The sequence below is a fragment of the Rhinoderma darwinii genome, chromosome 3, assembly GCF_050947455.1.
Source record: "Rhinoderma darwinii isolate aRhiDar2 chromosome 3, aRhiDar2.hap1, whole genome shotgun sequence".
Taxonomy (NCBI): domain Eukaryota; kingdom Metazoa; phylum Chordata; class Amphibia; order Anura; family Rhinodermatidae; genus Rhinoderma; species Rhinoderma darwinii.
Genome location: NC_134689.1, coordinates 19600796 through 19622460, shown reverse-complemented (window position 1 = coordinate 19622460; position 21665 = coordinate 19600796). Strand labels below are relative to the sequence as shown.

Genomic DNA, 21665 nt, shown 5'->3' with positions numbered 1-21665 from the left:
TAGACATTCCACGGAATGTCTATTCACAATCTCTGCACTTCGTTACTCTGTCTGTGGTAGTTACAGCAGAGGACGCGTCATCTCGCGAGATTACGCGGTAAATGACAGGTTACAACGAGATCACACTTCCTCTGCTGTAACTACCGTAGAAACAGTAACGAAGTGCAGAGATTGTGAATACACATTCTGTGGAATGTCTATTCACTGTCTAAACACTTCAGTATCGTTAATGTGTTAGTATAAGACAGCACATAAGGATCTAACAGGATCCCTATGCGCTTTGTAAATGAATGGAGAGGAGTGCATGATGCTGATTGGTCAGCGTAATACACTCCCCTGTACAACGCCCACTTGGTCTAAAGTAAAAATATGCCCACTTGGGCATTAAGCAACTCATTAGCATAAATCTAAAATCGCTAATAAAGTGGTAAAAATAGATCGTTTTTTTTAAATAAAAAGCACTGCTGTCACCTACATTATAGCGCCGATCTCCTTATGTAGGAGATAGGGCACTTATAATGTGGTGACAGAGTCTCTTTAAACTGTAGGGGCGGTCTAGATCAAGCCATCATAATATTTTTATACCATCTTAAAAAATATTTTGTGCCACTGCCATCATAAACAAGGGAATTTCTCCCGATAGACGTCCTTGATCAAGGACATCTATTATGACCAAGCTGATTACTGACAGATTGGCCAGATGTGTGTTTTTTTTGTTTGTTTTTTATTAATAATTTATTTATTTGTTCATTATATTTTATTTATTTTTTTCATATGCAGACATGTGTATTTTCACCATAAGGTTAGATGCAGAATAACTAGCATGATTAAAACCAAAAATATTATTTTTTTTACATTTTTACGTTTTTAAAAAAAAATGTTAATTCAATTAAACGTTATTGCTTTTCAAAGCATACAATAAAGTGCCAATGAAATTCGAGGGACTAAATGAATATTTTATATTTTGGCCAAAAACATCTAAAAATACATTAACATACAAGATGTAACTTCAGGTTGATTTTCTTCTGTAGAATTACATTTGGAAATGTTATTACCTGAGCCATCTGTCTTTCAAGCTTTGATCTTGGTATATCATCAAAGTAATTTTCATTTCTTCTCCGCCGTCCATCTCCTTGCATCATAATGTGGGAAAAATCCAGAGATCCCCCAGTCGGATACAGTTTTGCGGATTTAGTGACTAAAAACAATGAAAATCTATATTAACAAATTGTAGACACATTTTTCTTGCATCTATATGTCAAATATGAATTTTTATTATGCTAATGTCTCCCCCCTCATAGAGGTAGAAATTTATATAAGAAGTATATTGCTTGTAATTCAATTGCCTAATATAATAAAGTGGCTTCAAATTTTAAGTTTCACATTAAAACACAAGACCATATTTGCTTTGGTTTTGTCAAATACTACACTAAGTAATTCCTTTTACTAGCTATTGATCATTTTGTCACAAAGTCACCGATGACGTCATGAAAGGGCCTCCATAAGATGCTCAGAAAGAGTTAGTCCAGGGGGTGTAGTAATGAGGATCTGGAAATTCAACCTCCGTTCTCACCATCGATAGGCGTCCCAGCGATCAGAAAATGATCACCTATCCTGTGGATAGGTAATAATTTAAGATTCTGAGAAAACCCCTATAACGCAATTCAAGGAAACTTAAGGGTGGACATATCTATAGGTAACGGAGTCATCTGAGAAAAAATTCTCACCTGGCCACATGGATAGTGCACCCATGTTGTTAGGACTTCAGGAGGAGGGAACTGCCAGTCAGCAGCTCTCCTCCAATCAGTGCTTCCAAGTGTTTTTGAGAAGCGGCAAGCAAACAGGACTTTATTGGCTCAGCAGAATGTACAGTGGATCCCCTGCACCAGCTGTTTTAACCCTTTATCTTTATAGATGTGATTATTAAAAGTTTCACTGTTCGGATGTCATCTCCAGAATACATTGCCGATGCCACCAATGCAGTAATTTCCCGATCCTTCCTTTTTTTTTTTTTTTCTAGATATATCAATAATAGTACATGAAATGGCGTCATACACAACCCAGTTATCAGCTGCGGCAGAAAACTCCTGCCAACCTTATGTATTTAGGTGTAATGTTGACCGATGACCAATATATCTGCCAGTACGGCCAACCTAGCTTTCCCAGAATCCCGAATCAACAGGAAATGTACTGCATAACTATAGAAATAAAGTATAACTATTTGCCATAAAGGAGCCCTGGGAGACAACCCCTATGGGAACTGTAATGGTGGCCATATTGGGTTACAAGATACTTGATGTGCTAGGAGGATTCCTCCATAATACCGTGCCATATGACGGCACCATGTGGCAGCAAACTGAGTAGGGAGCCCTGTGTACCCATATACAGGCACACGGCTCAGCTGTATGAGGTCTGACATATATGAAGTTATTTTGAAGGATTGAGCTCCTCAGTTGACACTCGGTAAATCATGTTGACTGATATTGTTACCTTTATAACAGTCTTTGGATAATTACACAAGCGAGCGGTAAATACGTAAGTCACATAACGCAGAGATCTAATTGTGCAGAATGCCGATGATCTTGTATCATTCTTATTAGATTTACTGAGACCACTTCATAAATCATGATGTTCACCCAAGAGGCAGGGAACTCATGGAATATATTACAATTATTGCTGTATCAGGCAGGGAAAATAAAACAATTTTAATTAAAAAAAAGTGAAATAAAATGTTTTTTTTTTTTTATTTTTTTTTTTATTATTTCCAGTCAAATAGAGAAAAATAATATATAGTGGAAAAGTCTCTAAACTCAAATTTTAATGGCACCTAAATTTATTTTACATATATCTGATTAATAGAGTAGAAAAAAATAGAGGACATTTTCTGCAAATTTGCCTTACGTCTCATACACAAGCCGTAATATGGCACCTATGTAAGTCTATAAGTCCTTGCTGTACCTCTGTATGCCTCTGATTTTATACAGAGGTTTTTTTTAATGGTAATCATGAAATCCAACCCCAAAAAAATAATTGTGTCACAATCCATAGGATGCTGTATTAAGGAGATATTCTCCACTGCTTTTAGGCGAGAATATCTCCTCCATAATACGATGTTGTATGGATACCTGGAATGATGTGCCGCATGCATGAAGCTGTAAAGTGTTTGTCCAGCTGGTTTGCCCCCAAAGCGTCTAATATGAAAACTTAAGCTCTTGATTAAAATTTTCTATCATTTTGTTTCTACAACTCCTATGCACAATTATGTGTATTCATGGTATCAGATAACAAACAAGGATCAGACTACACAAGAGTTGGTTTGTTGTCTGTTACCATGGAGATGCACTGGAGCTGTAGAGATTTTTAAGCAAGACCTATTGCAAAGTTACTTAATTTTTCATTTCAGATGCATTGGGACAATAAAAATACTTGGTTGCAAAGGTGGACACAGCCTAAGTAACCTAAAGCTGTCCATAGAGTGCAGATAAATATCACCCGAAATGGCCAATTTAAATCTTTTCCCCCATTTATTGACCATTAAATTGGTTATGAACTTTTGTGTACGTGACCAATCAACGACAGATAATCTGTCAAAATTTTGATCTGTTATGTTGTGTTTTTTGGCCTTTTGTCGAGCATAACGTGTAGTGTAGTTCAGGGGCGGAAATATTGCGAGGGCAGCCGGTTCGGCTGCACAGGGGCCCGGAGGGGTTGGGGACCCACTCAGCTGCCCTACACACTGTGCTCATAAATCGGCACGGCTGTGCAACAGACGGAGGGGGGCCCCCTTTCCTCCCTGTGCACTTTTTTTGCAACTCACAGATCGGACCCCCTTCCTTCACATATGTTATTGATGCCATCAATAACATATGTGAATGAAGGAGGCCAGATCTGTGAGTTGCCGAAAGTGCACAAGGTGGGAGGGTGCACCCTCCATCTGCCGCATGGCCACGCCGATTTTTTACTTATAAAACGTATTAGGAGGGGAGTGGCCTGGCGAGGCTTGCTCTGTCTGGTGGTCTTCATCACCTAGTAACCAGTGTCACTGTCAGATGCAATGCATCATCTGACAGTGACGCTCACTAGGTGACCAAGACCACCAGATAGAGCGCGCCGCACCTAGCAAGCAGCACCGCTATCTTTGGACCAGTTATTGATCCGGGATAGCGGCGCTGCTGAAATTAAGCCTAATACTGGTTGGCTGAGCCTCTCAGCAAATCAGTGTTATGGTTCTTCTTGCCCCGCCCTCTGAGCCTGCCGGTGCTTTTACTGTGTGGTGTGTGTTCTGAGCATCGTGAAGCGGAATGACTGAAAATAAAAAGAAATAGGAGGTAGTGGTTGCTGCCCTGTCTGTAGAACATTTTTGGAGTGGAGTGGAGCTCAGTGGACAGTTAAAGGGGTTTGCCCTCGACCGGGATCCCACTTGTTTAACCCCTTAGGTGCCATGGTCAATAGCAACCACGGCATCTAATGCGTTAGAAAGTGACAGTGCAATAAGCAAGATAAAGTCATTATAAGTTAGTTACATGACTGCTTTGTGTTATACTCAGTTGTGAAATATGGAAAATATTTGCATTATGTTTGTTACTTGTGTTCTAAACTAGTAATAAAATGTGCAATATAGATTTGTATAGTTTTATATGTGCCCCGGCGTGGTTAGGTTATGGGGGGCCCAGGCTCATTCTTTGCACAGGGGCCCCCTGCAGTCTGTGTCCGACTCTGCTGTAGTTTATGTTTTTTTTCCTTTTCTCTATGGAATCTAGTTATCTTTTATATAAGGCCTGGTGGCATACATCATAGATACATGTGGGACTACATGGTGACTTTTGGACACACATTGGTTTCTATAGTGGGCAACAATCACAAGAATTCTGATATTCGTAAAATTTTTCTTAATTGCTTGGAATTTTTACCGTCACCATAACCAAAAGTCACTGTGGAGCCCAGCCTATATGTCAACAGTCAGGACCTTTAATGTTTGGGCATTTCTAAGGTCTCCTATCATAGAGTTATCAAATTCATGTCAATAGAGCTGAGCTGCAATACCAGACACGGCCTGTGGACAAGAGTGGCGCTCTGATCAAAATAAAAATGTCCACTCTTTAAAATCTATTTGCTGACAATATGTCTAGGTTCCTAGTATAGTCAATGCCACACGTAAATAACAATATATTCTGCATCACAACTCGTAGACTACACAGTACCTGGATACACGACCGGTAAAGATCATTGAAGCTTATTATTACCTATGTGGGAGTAAAGTTACACCACAATCACTGAGAAGAAACAACTTCATTCAATGACAGGCTGATTAAGCGGCACTAAACGTGTACAACTTCATACAAATGTTATTATACACATTATTGAGTTAAATTTAATTAATTACATAAATAAAACAATTAAATCAATCATTATTACTGTGCTGCATTCATAAATTGATGGGATATGCACACTGCGGAGAAGGCGGACTATTGACTAGGACGGCCCACCTGAATGAGCTGAAAATTCCCTTTCTTTTTCAAGATCTCTGATTGTCATCAGTGAATAGGCACCTTCATTGTTTACACTCACAGGCTGGAAACTCATACAGTCCTAGTAGTTCTCACGTACTTGCTACATTGCTTCCAGTCTAGATAATCCCCTGTGAGTTAGGCTCTGTTCAGACTAGCATCCAGGCTTAGGGTATGGTCACACGTACACGTCCGATACGCCTGAAATTACGGAGCTGTTTTCAGGAGAAAACAGCTCCTGAATTTCAGACGCAATGGCATGTGCAGGCGTTTTTCGCTGCGTCCATTACGGACGTAATTGGAGCTGTTTTTCTATGGAGTCAATGGAAAACGGCTCCAATTACATCCCAAGTAGTGACAGGCACTTCTTTGACACGGGCGTCTTTTTTACGCGCCGTCATTTGACAGCGGCGCGTAAAAAAATGACCGTCTGCACAGAACATCGTAAAACCCATTCAAATGAATGGGCAGATGTTTGCCGACGCTTTGGAGCCGTATTTTCGGACGTAATTCGAGGTTAAAACAGCCGAATTACGTCCGTAAGTAGTGTGTGTGAACCCAGCCTAACGGTTATAAGCGGCAGAAGCTGTATTTTCCATTTTAGGCCCTGTTCACATGGCAGAATTTTTAGGATGATTCCGACAAGTTTCCCGCAACGGAATCAGCGTGAATTTCGTCGGTAACAAGATGGAATTGACATTGATGTCAATGGGAAACGGCCCCATTGTCCAGACGGGGCAGAATTTTCAGTGGGCGGAACAGCAAACTGCCTCGCAAAAAAAAGGAAATGACCTGTCAATTCTTTACGCGCCACGAAAACAGTGTCAGAAGCCACGTATAGATTGTCCCGATTGAATGGGGATATTCTGTATGCAAAAAAGGGGCTGTAAACTGTCAAATATCGGCAGAAAACTCATGGTCAGCCTCACATTTCTGCTACGGAAATATCAGCAGACAAAACGTCCGATTGGTGGGATCAAGGCCCAAATAGCCAAAACTGAAGGCTGATACATTTTCCCTGTAATGATACATTGTAGCAAACTATCAGGACATGAGAGAGATTACTATTGCTGCTGATGTTTTTAGCTCACAGAGCATTGTCTAAACTCTTAGGCCATGTTCACATGGGTCGGATTTGCCATAGGCAGATCTCAGGATTTCTGCTGCACATGTGTAGTTTGATGTGGAGAGGATTCACACGAGGATTAGCTTCATTCAATGGGACCAACCTCAACTGGAAATCCGCCTGTTTTCTATGTGGAAATGGTGAGAGTAAATAACAGGCTTTTTATTCTCGCTGGCTTTTTTTCCCCGCACCGCAGGCAAAAATTTGTTCGTAATTTTTACGCAGGGTTACAGAAAAAACTCTTCACATGAATTGGATAAAATTGTCATCGAATTTGACACAGAGATCAGCACGGAATCTGCGCCAAAATTCGTTTTAAATTCTGAACATGGGCCTTAGGTTGTGCTCACATGGTACAGATTTGCCATTTTTAAGAAAATCCAAAGCAGAAATCCGCAGCTGACACTTTGACTTTTCAGCGCAGAATCTGTGGCAATAATAAACACAATTTTAAATTTTAAAATCCACCGAGAATTTATTATTCAGCGCAGATATTTTCCTGAGCGTGTGAATGGGGTATTAAAAACCAGATTCTGATGCATTGCGGTGAAATGTTAGCGGATTCGGTCACGATTTAGGTCATTGAATCCACACTTAAATCCTGAAAGAATCCTACCCATGTCGACATGGCCACAAACAATAAATGTTCCTATTCACTGACAACAAGCAGGGATGTAAGGAATACAAATGTAAAGTAGATTATTAAATTGCACAACCTATACAATAAATGTATTATGCAATGAATTAGCAATATTTACATAAAACTAGAGAAATCTGTTAGCAACCAGCCCCGACATCTTAGGGGCCTACAGTCCTCTTAAACCCCCCAGCCCAGTTCCCTCGCAGGATATTCTCATCTTTCAATATGTTAAAGGGTAACCAAAGTTTCAAAATACTTCTGACATGTCACAGTGACGTCAGAAGTTTTGATCGGTGGGGGATTGAGACCCCCACGGATTGCTAAAACGAAGCGGCAGAAGCGCTAGGTTGAGGGCTGAGCCGCTTTGTTTCTGATCTGCTATACCCGAAAAGCTGAACAATTGGTGTACTGGTTCATATACTTTCTACTGAGCCCATACACCGCTTCGAGAAAAGCTGATCAGAAACTAAGCGGCTCAGCGCTCACCCGTACGCTTCTGCTGCTTCCTTTTAGCGATCAGTGGGGGGTCTCAGTGATCAGACCCCCGCCGATCAAAACTTCTGACAAATCACTATGACATATCAGAAGTTTTTGAAATTTTAGCCATTTAACTGATACATCTTTTCCTCGGAAAGCTGAATAACAGACACATTTTATAAGATTCTGGATTAAGGGAATTTTACTATGTATCTATTGATCTATATTAAGAATGAGATGCCCTTTGTTTCTGGATGAATAGGAATCAGTAGTAAGAAATAGATTTATTCATTTCACCCACAGATTGTGTGACAACAGCTGCAGACATCCATTCTGGAACGAGCGCTGCCATGTGTCTGAGATGCCTACAGATAACATCGCTCATCCAGCCTGCCAATCGCTTTCAGCTCTGGCTCACCTTAGAGAACGCTGCACCAGCTCGCTTTTTGGCACACCTACCCTACCCATTTTCATTTCACATCCAATTTGTGCAAGAGCTCACTCCCTGTGCGTGGCACAAGTTAATAGATGGCACACAGACATATGTGATGTTTGGACAGGGTCCCAGGGAGGGCCTGGCGGCATCTGTCACTCTTTGGAGAAATAAACTGTGGTTTATGCCCTTGAAAAGAGCCTCTGCTGCCTGGCATGAGATGAAATTGAGAGTAGTATGAATTAGCTGATTCAGGCATCAGGTGGGCAGTGCCCAATCTGAACACTGTTTGCCACAGGTTGCGGTCCAAAGCTGATAAAGTACAAACCTCTTACTAGAAAGGATGGACACTACAATTTTATGTAGCAAGACTAATAATAATTAAAGGAACACTCCAAGCAAAACTGATACATTGTATTATAACTATGGGAGGGCCTAAGAGGGAGGAGCATGACACAGGCGTTCTCTCATTGGCGTTCTTAAAATCTCTAAGTCATGCACCCCCTACCCTTAGGATCACCTAAGTATCCACTATGCATACCCCAGTTCCCAACATTATTACAATAAGGGAACGCCTGAAATATGGCCACTTTCAGGGAACTCCTCCTCCCATTTTTACCCCAAAGAAACTCGTGGGACAGATATAGCAGTCTCTAATCTATATTCTGGCTATGATTTGTTGCCAGCTTTGCCCACCCCATGCCAAGCATTTTTAGGCAGGCTGAAATAATTTTGTCATCTCTACTGTTACACTCTTGCTGTTTTCTGGTGAACCACTTATCAGGTTTCAAGAACCGCATATTATAGGGAACCCTGGTTGAGAAACACATAGGGGTTAATTTATCAACATTTCTACGCCAGTTTTCTAGTGTAGTAAAGTCGCCAAAGGGCAGAGAAGTGGTGTTTTTGCGCCACCATCACCACTTTTGTGGCCTTGGGGAAGCCACCGAGGTCCAGTAAATTTATTATAACTTACGACAGAAAACTGGTGCAAATCATAGTGAAAGTCTACGCCAGCTCCTAGCTGCCGTAGATTTCACTCTATGGGGATTAGCAAGGTAGAGGCACGTGCTGGGCCCCTATCTTGCCCCCTCATCATGTTATTAGACATTAAAGGAGTTTTCCCACGAGCACATGTATCCCCTATTTCAGCGGTCAAACTCCACAGCAATCCTACATGTATACCCTATCCTGTGTTTTTTGTGGGAAAACCCCTTTAAATAATTGATAACAAATATTAATTAACAAAAAAAATTATACTCACCTGTCCGCTCCTGTTCTCCCCACCTACTCCCGCACCACTCCAGCACGGCTTATACAATTCATGACGCCGGACAGCGACAGGACCTTGTATGAGTCGCACTTGAGTGATTAGGGAGCCGGAGGGGAGGAGAGGTCAGTATGTTTTTTATTTCATTTTATGGCCGATGGGGGGAATGGATGGCGCATGGCTGCGGTCATTGTGGACGTGGTCAATTGTGGCGCATGGCCCGGCCCAAAGATGCGACACATTTATTAAGATACGTTTGCCTTTTAATAAATGTGTCGCATCTAACTCCAACTGTTCTTTCTATTAAAACTGGCGTATACAAAAGGCCAGGCTAAATATATTTCCCCCATAGGATAGGTCATCAGTATATGATTTGTGGGGGTCCGACACCTGGATCCCGCACTGATCAGCAGTTCCGGCTGCTTCAGAGCGCTGGAAGTTATGTAGGGTCGGTGCCAGAAGCAGATAGCTCCGATCGCTGTATAGCTGCCATGCTGCAGTACTGTAGTACAAGAGAATATGAGCAGATCTGCAGTAACCCAGCACCAAGACTACATAAGTAGCAACAACCCCACATAACTTCCAGCAGCCGGTACAGCTGGTCTGTGAGGGATTTGGGTGTCGGACGCCCATCGATCATATACTGATGACCTATCCTGTGGATAGGTCATCAGTATAAAAAACAGCCCCCAAACTGGACAACCCCTTTTTAACAGTAAGTCTATGAAAGGGATTTGGAGCTCTATGTCAGAAAAAAGAAACTCCGACTTTAAGACTATAGAACCCTTTAATGTAATTACACAAGTGTCTTTCATCCTGTGTCCTTATATTCCCTTCTTCTACACCTTGTCTGCACTGTTTCTGGAATCATCCCTCTCTATTTGGCAGGTTTTTCATTTTCACAGATTTGGAGCAAATCTAAAATATCAGTCGACAAGTGTATCGTTTTTAAGGAATGATTTTATAACGTTCTATCTGAGAAAACTATTCGCAGGTCTGAACGCTGTCACTCCGCTTATGACTCATCGCTGCAGGCAGACACTTCTTCCTATTCCATGCTCCCACACACCTCCTCCTCTCTCTAAAGTCTCACTGTCCACCTCATCTTTCTTTCCTTACTCTGCAAATATCTACTGTCTCCTTGAAATCCCTCCACCTAACCTTTTCCATAGTCAATCATGGAGGGGGGGGGGGGTGGAAATAGTTTCATAAAGTTCCTTATCTGCTATTACAGATACATATTTAGTTCTGGGACTAAAGTTAAAGGGAACCTGTCACATTGATCTTCCAGTCCAATCTGCGGGCAGCATGTTATAGGGCAGGAGGAGCTGAGCAGATTGATATATAACTTTGTGAGAAAAGATTCAGGATAACTTCTGTTTTATTGAAATAAATCCCTGCTCATTTTGGGCTTTAGGGTCCAGTGGGCGGTCCTACTCCGTGATTGACAGTTATTTATGTCTGTACACCCACACAGGGAAGACTGCCAAGATATGAGTAGAACCGCCCACTGGACTCTAAAGCCCAGAATGAGCAAGGATTTATTTCAACAAAACACTAGTTATCCTGGAACTTTTCCCACAGAGTTATATATCAATCTGCTCAGCTCCTCCTGCTCTATAACATGCTGTAGATCAGACATCAAGTATCACATGACAGATTCCCCTTTATGTAATTATACTCAAAATTTATTTGCCATTAAAGGAGACATACATCTGTCTTGCTTATCTGGATGGTGGGCCCTCAGTCTCATCTCCTCTGGTGTGTTAAAGGTAGACCATACCCCGAGTTCAGGTATGAAAGCAGTTAACCCTAATATTATTACTATGTTACTATGTTATTACTATTTTATTTTATTACTATATTATTACTATGTTACTATGTTATTACTATTTTATTTTATTACTATATTATTAGGGCATGACCAGACGTGGCGTATTTCTTCCGCCACTGTCCGCATCAATGCCGCACATAATCTGCGTTGCAGATTCTGCGGCGGATCTGCCTAAAATGGGCAGGAAATTGATGCGGATTAGCCGTTGCGTATTGAGGTGAAAGTACTTCCCTTCTCTCTGTCAGTGCAGGATAGAGAGAAGGGGCAGCCCTTTCCCTAGTAAAAGAAATTCATACTTACCCGGCCGTTGCCTTGGTGACGCGTCCCTCTCTTGACATCCAGCCCAACCTCCCTGGATGACGCGGCAGTCCATGTGACCGCTGCAGCCTGTGATTGGCTGCAGCCGTCACTTGGACTGAAACGTCATCCCGGGAGGCCGGACTGGAGGAAGAAGCAGGGAGTTCTCGGTAAGTAGGAACTTCTATTTTTTTTCACAGGTTGATGTATATTGTGATCGGAAGTCACTGTCCAGGGTGCAGAAACAGTTACTGCCGATCACTTAACTCTTTCAGCACCCTGGACAGTGACTATTTACTGACGTCGCCTAGCAACGCTCCCGTAATTACGGGTGCACACACGTAGTCACCCGTAATTACGGGAGCCCCATTGACTTCTATGGGCCTGCCCGTGCCGTAATAACGCCCGTGATTACGGGCGTTTTTACGTTAGTGTGCATGGGGCTTCAGTCTGGCTGTAGACCTAGAAATACACAGGTCCAGCCAGAATGAAGAAATGTCATGTTCGTAAAACAAATACGCTCCGCAACACACATAGCATCTGCGGATTTCATTGCGGAATTTTGACTCTCCATTGAAGTCAATGGAGAAATTCCGCAATGAGTCCGCTACACGTCCGCAACAGCCAGTGTATGCTGCGGACACCAAATTCCGCACCGCAGCCTATGGTCCACAGCGGCGTTTTCCGCAACGTGTAAACGAACCTCACTAAAAGGCTCTGGAAAGCAATGGAGAAACGTGTAAGCTGCGGATTTCCGCAGCGGACTGTCAGCAGCGGAATTCCAGAGCAATTCCGCCACGTCTGGTCATGCCCTTACTATGTTATTACTATATTATTTTAATACTATATTATTACTACGTTATTACTGTATTATATTATTACTATATTACTATATTATTACTGTTACTATGTTATTACTATATTATTTTATTACTATATTATTACTACGTTACTGTGTTATTACTGTATTATATTATTACTATATTATTATATTATTACTGTTACTATGTTATTACTATATTATTTTATCACTATATTACTATATTATTACTGTTACTATGTTATTACTATATTATTTTATCACTATATTACTATATTATTACTGTTACTATGTTATTACTATATTATTTTATTACTATATTATTACTGTTACTATGTTATTACTATATTATTACTATGTTACTATGTTATTACTGTATTATTATATTATTACTATATTACTATATTATAACTGTTACTATGTTATTATTATTTTATTACTATATTACTATATTATTACTGTTACTATGTTATTACTATATTATTTTATTACTATATAATTACCACGTTACTATGTTATTACTGTATTATATTATTACTATATTATTATTGTTACTATGTTATTACTATATTATTTTATTACTATATTATTACGACACTATGTTATTACTATATTATTTTATTACTATATTATTACTATGTTACTATGTTATTACTATATTACTACTATGTCACACTCACAGGGGTCCAGGAAGCTGTGCTATGGGGGGCTGTTTGTTGAGGACCACATTCATGCTGCTTGGGCCATCCTTGTGACTTGGAGGGACACTTTGGTCATTGGTGGTTTTCTTTCCCTGACCAACATAATAGTAGCTCAGCTCTTTTTTTTTGAGTTAGCGTGTAGTCCTGGCCTTGGAATGGAAGGTCTGTTACTCCCTATATAATCTCAGCTATGGTTGTTACAGTGATGCCCCCCTCATGTTCAGTGCTCCGGGCTTCTAAAGTTTATTATTGTATAGTATAGGATTTTAAAGGGGTTTATGGTAATGGTTTAGGGCAAGAAAGTGTATAATTAAAATACAGAGCACCAAATCCCTGATCTCTTCCCTCAACTATCCCATTAAATGGGATATCCAAGATCAACATGTATCCCCTATCCACAGGATATGACGAAGACAGCCGACTACAGCGCTCGGCTGTTTCCATCAGCCCCATGGACATTGAATAGAGCGGCAGGGCGCAAACTGGACTGCCGCTCCATTCAAGCTCCTCCTCACTGCGGGGGGGGGGGTGCAGTGAGAAGGAAGGCGGATCAGGACCCTCATTCTAGTGATCAGTGGGTGGTCAGAGATTTATCACCTGCAGCCACCCCTAGCTTACTGTATACAGATTTATACAGTTTCCGATTAACTCAATAATACATCAATATGCAGCGAGCTCCCCTAGGTGCGATACATTCTCCGGAACTGCTCACACAGGGGTTTTCAGGTACAAAGAAACCCCCCTAAGTTTGCATGGGTAAACTTAGGGGGTTTCCTTGTACCTGAACTCAACTTCTATGAGTGCCCTAATACGACTCTGGGCAAAACAGAGTTGTAATCCGGCATTGTGCATCAGGCCTTAACTATGTCTGTGTGTGTATATATATATATATATATATATATATATATATACATACATATATATATATATACACACATCACTTGAAAGTAAAATTGGCACACAGTGAATTTGCTCTTTAAATGTTTCCTAAGAAAGTGATATTCTTTGTTCCACAATCACATCTATTTAGAGCATCAATGCGGCGCAATTTCATTTAATTAAATTCAATTAATCCTCTCATTTGGATGCATGTGAAGTGAAAGACCTTCCTATGTTCTATTATCCATTCAATCTGTGTATTAAAATATCTTGTACCAAGTACAATCATCGGAGGTATTCTTGTTGATAGCTCTACAGTTATCTATTTTTAGATGCCATGACCTGTTTCAGTCTCAAGTTATGGGTTGTTTTTTTTCTTACTCCTTGACAGTCTCTTCTATTGAACTAGTGACATTTCCACAGCAAACAACACATTGATCCAGATTGCTCATTGAGGTTGCTATGGACTAATGATCATAGAAACTAAAAAGAGAAGATCCAGGATAGAAATTCTCAGTATTATCCGGTACAACCCAAAGATCACCAAATGTAAATAGTCAAACTCAAAAAGTGCAAAAAGAACACTCTCATTAAACTTCAAACAATGGTATAAGTCAAAGGGAGTTCATACTATAGAGACAGTCCTGTGACGGCTATAGGACTAATGGGCAGCGGGCCACCCAGGTAACCATCCCTATCCGAATAGCTAATATTATACTGGGTTCTCCATCTTCAGAGACACTAGTAACAAACAAAGGAGGGGTCAGCACACCAGAGGGTCACCTGGCCCATCTCTCCAACAAGGGACAGGAAGGTAAAGGGCCAGTCAAATTATGGGGCCCCTAGTGATGGGATAGGTGGTTAATCTCTTAAAGGGGCTGTCTCACTAAAAACACTAAAGATATACCATCAATGATCGATCAGTGGAGGTCCAACTTATAAGAACCATGCCAATCACTAGAACAAAGTGGCAGCTACACTAGGAAGGCAGCATTACACTTTGGCTCCTGTCAGCTCTACTCAGCTTTTTTCATCGGCCATATAGTCAGCCCATTATAGTCAAGGGCCAACCAGAGCGAAGCCCACATGAGCCAAAGTGGCATGTTACATTATGTTGTTACAACTTCGTTCTAGAGATCAGCATGGGTCGCAGCGTTCAAACTGGTTGACCAGGGTCTAGGCCTAGGCTCTGACACATTAATGGATTCCAAATGTCCAGCAGAAGACAACCCTATTTGGAGCTAACTTTGGAGCCAATCACTTACCACTAGGGTCTATTTCAAGGATTTACTTAAAGAGGCTCTGTCACCAGATTTTGCAACCCCTATCTGCTATTGCAGCAGATCGGCGCTGCAATGTAGATTACAGTAACGTTTTTATTTTTAAAAAACGAGCATTTTTGGCCAAGTTATGGCCATTTTTGTATTTATGCAAATGAGGCTTGCAAAAGTACAACTGGGCGTGTTGAAAAGTAAAAGTACAACTGGGCGTGTATTATTTGCGTACATCGGGGCGTTTTTACTACTTTTACTAGCTGGGCGTTCTGATGAGAAGTATCATCCACTTCTCTTCAGAACGCCCAGCTTCTGGCAGTGCAGATCTGTAACGTCACTTCCCCAGGTCCTGCATCGTGTCGGCCACATCGGCACCAGAGGCTACAGTTGATTCTGCAGCAGCATCAGCGTTTGCAGGTAAGTAGCTACATCGATTTACCTGCAAACGCCGATGCTGCTGCAGAATCATCTGTAGCCTCTGGTGCCGATGTGTCCTCACTCGTCTGACACGATGCAGGACCTGGGGAAGTGACGTCACAGCGTGATCTGCCAGAAGCTGGGCGTTCTGAAGAGAAGTGGATGATACTTCTCGTCAGAAAGCCCAGCTAGTAAAAGTAGTAAAAACGCCCCGATGTACGCACATAATACACGCCCAGTTGGACTTTTACTTTTCAACACGCCCAGTTGTACTTTTGCAAGCCTCATTTGCATAAATACAAAAATGGCCATAACTTGGCCAAAAATGCTTGTTTTTTAAAAATAAAAACGTTACTGTAATCTACATTGCAGCGCCTATCTGCTGCAATAGCAGATAGGGGTTGCAAAATCTGGTGACAGAGCCTCTTTAAAGAGGCTCTGTCACCAGATTATAAGTGCACTATCTTCTACATAATCTGATCGGCGCTGTAATGTAGATAACAACAGTGGTTTTTATTTTGAAAAACGATCATTTTTGAGCAAGTTATGAGCAATTTTAGATTTATGCTAATGACTTTCTTAATGCCCAACTGGGCGTTTTTTAAACTTTTGACCAACTGGGCGTTGTAAAGAGGAGTGTATGACGCTGACCAATCAGCGTCATACACTTCTCTCCATTCATGTCCATTTGTACTCAGCACAGCGTGATCTTGCGAGATCACGCTGTGCTGTCACATACTCCCACAGTAACTTTACCGAAGTGTCTTGAAAGTGAATAGACATCACCTCCAGCCAGGACGCGATGTCTATTCACACTCCCGACACTTTGGTAAAGTTTGTGTGGGACTTAAATTACAGCACTGCGTGATCTCGTGAGATCACGCTGTGCAGCGATTAAGTCCCACACAAACTTTACCGAAGTGTCGGGAGTGTGAATTGACATCGCGTCCATGTCTATTCACATCGCGTTTCATAAATAATATGAAATTAGAAGTAGACGTGTACATGTTCTGTATAAATGGAGGGTGGACCCTCAGAATAATTTCCTTTGGTGGGCCCAAGGAACCCCAGTCTGATGCCGTGTTAGATTCTACTTATCCAACATTGATGGCATATCATAGCAATATACCGTCACTGTTTCTTAATTCTAAAAATGTTATGAAATGAAGAGAAAATCCCATTGCCTTCAAAGAGCTCATATAACTTCTATGATACTATTGTTCCATTACACGGCACCGCTGGATATAATATTCACACACAACAGTACCTCACGCTGCAGCTGTACCAGACATAAAATGTTTATAATGCTGATCTAATCTTTTTATGATATTTGTAGGAGAAAATATGAACAACCAAAAGATCTCCTGATCTGTGTCATCACGTTCCATTAATCTTAGATTTGTGTCATTTTTGCTTTTTGACAGATTATATTCAGTTATATTTATTTAACCAAGTCCAAACATAATAATTACCACTTCAGCTACGCAGCGACTTTGGACACGCTCAGGGGCGTAGCTAAAGGCTCATGGGCCCCGATGCAAAAGTTTTTCTTGCCCCCCTCCACAAACTCCTCATGCCCGACGGCCCGCAGCTTTCAGTTGCATCGCTGGGTCTCCTAAGTGACCCAACAATACAGCACTAGCAGCCAGGGGCGTCACTAAGGTCTTGAAGCATCAGAGGAAATAGCCCCAATTCATATACCCCCCCAAAAAATGTGTGTATGTGTATGTGTATGTGTGTGTGTGTGTGTGTGTGTGTGTGTGTATATGTATGTGTGTGTATATGTATGTGTGTGTATAGGAGACAGCATATCTATAGCACTATGACGCTATAGCTATGGATAGGATTAGATCCAGTGGCTCAGCAGACAGTATCACACATGATAGGCTTAGATACAGGGCTCAGCTTGCTGACATTGCGGGTCCAGCGCTGGATAACGAAAGGTAAGAACTGCTTTGCTTTTTTATGTGTTACTAATTATTTTTGTGTGTTTGTGTTATTTTACAGGTTCGGTTGTTGGACTACTTCGGATTCGAGGACTACTTCGATGACTGCGTTTTTTATATTCTCAATAAAATGGGGTTGTGTTTGGTTTCAATAAAATATTTTTTTTATGTCCTTGTATTTTTATAAACTTTATTACTACCGCCTTTGTAATGGCTGCTGACTGATTGACAGCGTCCATTACTAAGGCGGGGCTTAATGTTAGCCGGTGAAGAGGCTAACACTAACTCCCATTATTACCCCGGTACCCACCGCCACCAGGGGTACCGGGAAGAGCCGGTTACGATCCAGTACGAAAATTGCAACCGCTGCGACCCCTATAGTTACGCTGCCGGACACGCTACAGTTCCATGTCATCATAGTTGTCTGACTGCCACGCGACTGAAGCTCGGGAAGGGGGACTGTAACAAAGTGATAGAAGAACCTATTTAGGACCATTGTAATTGAAATAAAATTGAAATAAAAATTACGTGACACTTCAGAATAATGCTGCAGAACATTTAGCATTCCAAGTTAACCAATATATAATTTTGTTCATGGACCTTTAAGTCATTACTGGGGTAGGAAATCCAAAGACACATTTATGGTAGAGCAGCCAGAGAGTGATGGGCATGAATGCATCTTCCAGATGGGATCAACTCCCCACATAATAAATCAAAAACGTCCTGTTTCAAGCAGGCCTCTTTGGACGTGACTTCCCACGTCTGATGTTTTCCAATAAATCATGTAATTTTTCTGTATGCCCATACTACCCAGTATGCATTAACCATTATTGCAAGTGTGCATACCGATCCAGCCAAAAAGCACCTCTGATCTCTGAAAATCCCTCCCACTTGTGTCTTTTGCTATGAGCAGCTCATCTCTTGTGTCGGATCAATAGATGCATTTAAGCCAAACATTACCATACACAGTCTACTTAGAAACGACGTACGGATTTTCCAGCGTTCAAGTGCTGTATCGGAAAGAGGAGGTATGGATGTGAGTTTGGCTTTAATTTTTTACACGAAGGAGGCAAATTATGGTAATCGAATCAATTCTAATCTTTGATAATCTTTTATTCTCTACTGAAATCTCCCACAAAAGTTAAAAGTTTATAACTGCACCACAAAAAATTAGATGCGCCCAATACATTATCAGATAAGCCCCACATCATGGCCTTGATGAATGATTGGCCTCAATAAAACCTCTCCTAAGAGGACAGCGGTGCAATAAATTAGGGGGCAATAACAGAGTTTGCAATGAGACCCAAGAGCTTTATGTTAAGTCATAGCATGTACTTGGGCGCCTGGAGACACCCCCACCAAGGGTTGGGGTTTAATGGAGCCTTATTATTTACCACGCAAGACAAAGTCTTCTTATGACCTTTGGTCTACGCAGTCATCTATACATAACCTACATTCTCTGCTTCAGATGCCAGGCTGGCCACATAGAAGAATGCGGAATGGTAAGTAGAAAGAGGCACTACTGGGGAACTCTGTAACTGCACAGGGCACAGTATAACGTTAGTTATGTGGGCGCTATTTGTAACTGCATGGGACTATCTATATGGGCTGTGTAAAACACTATTTATATGGGCGTTATATGTAGTATATTTCTGAGCACTCTATGGCACTATTTGGCACAGTGTGGCACTTCCCAAGCACCATATAGAACTATTTATATGAGTACTGTGTGGCTCTACCCAGGCACTCTATGCTCTATTTATCTGGGTACTGTGTGGCTCTACCCAGGCACTGTATGCACTGTTTATTTGGGTACTGTGTGGCTCTACCCAGGCACTGTATGCACTATTTATCTGGGTACTGTGTGGCTCTACCCAGGCACTGTATGCACTATTTATCTGGATACTGTGTGGCTCTACCCAGGTACTGTATGCATTATTTATCTGGGTACAGTGTGGCTCTACCCAGGAACTGTATGCACTATTTATCTAGGTACTGTGTGGCTCTACCCATGCACTGTGTGCACTATTTATCTGGGTACTGTGTGGCTCAACCCAGGCACTGTATGCACTATTTATCTGGGTACTGTGTGGCTCTACCCAGGCACTGTTTGCACTATTTATCTGGGTACTGTGTGGCTCTACCAAGGCACTGTGTGCACTATTTATCTGGGTACTGTGTGGCTCTACCCAGGCACTGAATGCACTATTTATCTGGGTGCTGTGTGGCTCAACCCAGGCACTGAATGCACTATTTATTTGGGTACTGTGTGGCTCTACCCAGGCACTGTGTGCACTATTTATCTGGGTGCTGTGTGGCTCTACCCAGGCACTGAATGCACTATTTATCTGGGTACTGTGTGGCTCTATCCAGGCACTGTATGCACTATTTATCTGGGTACTGTGCGTCTCTACCCAGGTACTGTATACACTATTTATCTGGGTACTGTGTGTCTCTACCCAGGTACTGTATACACTATTTATCTGGGTACTGTGTGGCTCTATCAAGGCACTGAATGCACTATTTAGCTGGGTGCTGTTTGGCCCTATCCAGTCACTGTATGCACTATTTATCTGGGTGCTGTGTGGCTCTATCCAGGCCCTGTATGCACTATTTATCTGGGTGCTATGTGGCTCTATCCAGGCACTGTATGCACTATTTATCTGGGTACTGTGTGGCTCTACCCAGGCACTGTATGCACTATTTATATGGGTACTGTGTGGCTCTACCCAGGCACTGTTTGCACTATTTATCTGGGTGCTGTGCGGCTCTATCTAGGTTCCGTATGCTTTTTCTAAAATTCTCCAAGATATTCCCTAATTATTTTTAAATAAAATCAATCTTTACTTAAAAGCTTGTGTTGTTTATACAATATTTTTTATTATTTAACAAAAAGTTCTAAATCAGAAGCTATTTCATGGAAATAAAATACTACAAATACATGATTAACATAAATCCCTTGCGGGACTGAAGTCCAGGGTTTCGATTCAGACTATGGACAATATCTGCAAGGACTTTGAAGAATTTATCTGTGCAGATATAGGTGTCCTCCAGGTTTTACAGTTTCCTCTCACAATTCAAAAATACGTTCAAGTAAATTAGCTTTCTATAAAATTAATTCTAGAATGTGATTATACAAGATAGGGAGATTAGAATGTGAGCCCAAGTGGTGGGGGAGGGGACTGACCGATGTGAGTTCAGCGCTGCGGAAAATGTTGTTCCCTTATAAATAACAGCTAATTAATAAATAAATTCATAGTCATTAAAACCATAAAATCTTGCACTGCTTACTGGGAATTGTAGTTCTATAGCCAAAAGTCTCAATTTGCCTTTTACTTCTGTGATATAATTCAAGTCAATTGATTTGTCAAAGGGAAGATTAATTTAGACCTTCATGACTCAGGCTTGGTAAAAAAAAATCTATTTATAACCCCACAAACAAACATCTTTCGAGTCAGTAGCCAGCCCGGGGAAGCCTGTCTGCACGCTGGAGTTCAATGAATCTACAATTTTCATTGTAAACTATTTCCACAGTTCTGTTCACAATTGTATTTGGGCTTTCGGTCGAGGGTTCTAGCCGTCAAATTGATAGAAAGCTTGATGGAACTCTGAAGATATCCATAAGAAGTGAATGGGGTCCATGAGGCGCCATTTGGATCCGTTGTACTCAAATCCGGCACAGCATCATGAACAGAAATCATGATGCTAGTGTGAACAGAGCCTAAAGACCCCCCATATACATTAGATGAACATTGGCAGCAAATGTCGGGAAAGGATTGGGCATGTTGTCTGGTCCACTGAGAACACATGTACGCTCGGCCGAGCCGAGAGTGCATGTGTATGGGGGTCGGGAGGAAAAGCTGTCGGCCGATCGAGCGTTTGGCCAACAGCTATATAAGGTGTATGGCCAACTCAAATCTTCACATTTTGGCTGGTTTTGCACAGGGGGAAAGCAGAACTACTACCACATCTAAAAAACGGCACCACCGCTGCAAAGGTCTGGTGCTGTCACATTGTGGCTTTAGTGTATCTCAGCCATGCACA

General features: G+C 41.5%; 1 protein-coding gene across 4 annotated transcripts in view; it reads right to left on the bottom strand.

Moving 5' to 3' along the window:
• ANKS1B (ankyrin repeat and sterile alpha motif domain containing 1B) overlaps positions 1-21665 on the bottom strand; it is an 81459-nt gene that overhangs the window by 43895 nt on the left and 15899 nt on the right. For all 4 annotated transcript variants that reach the window (XM_075856079.1, XM_075856078.1, XM_075856081.1 and 1 more), the window contains exon 2: positions 1056-1198. In XM_075856079.1, the coding sequence (XP_075712194.1) occupies positions 1056-1142 (87 nt within the window). In that variant the 5' untranslated portion in view covers positions 1143-1198. The remainder of the gene's footprint in view (positions 1-1055; positions 1199-21665) is intronic.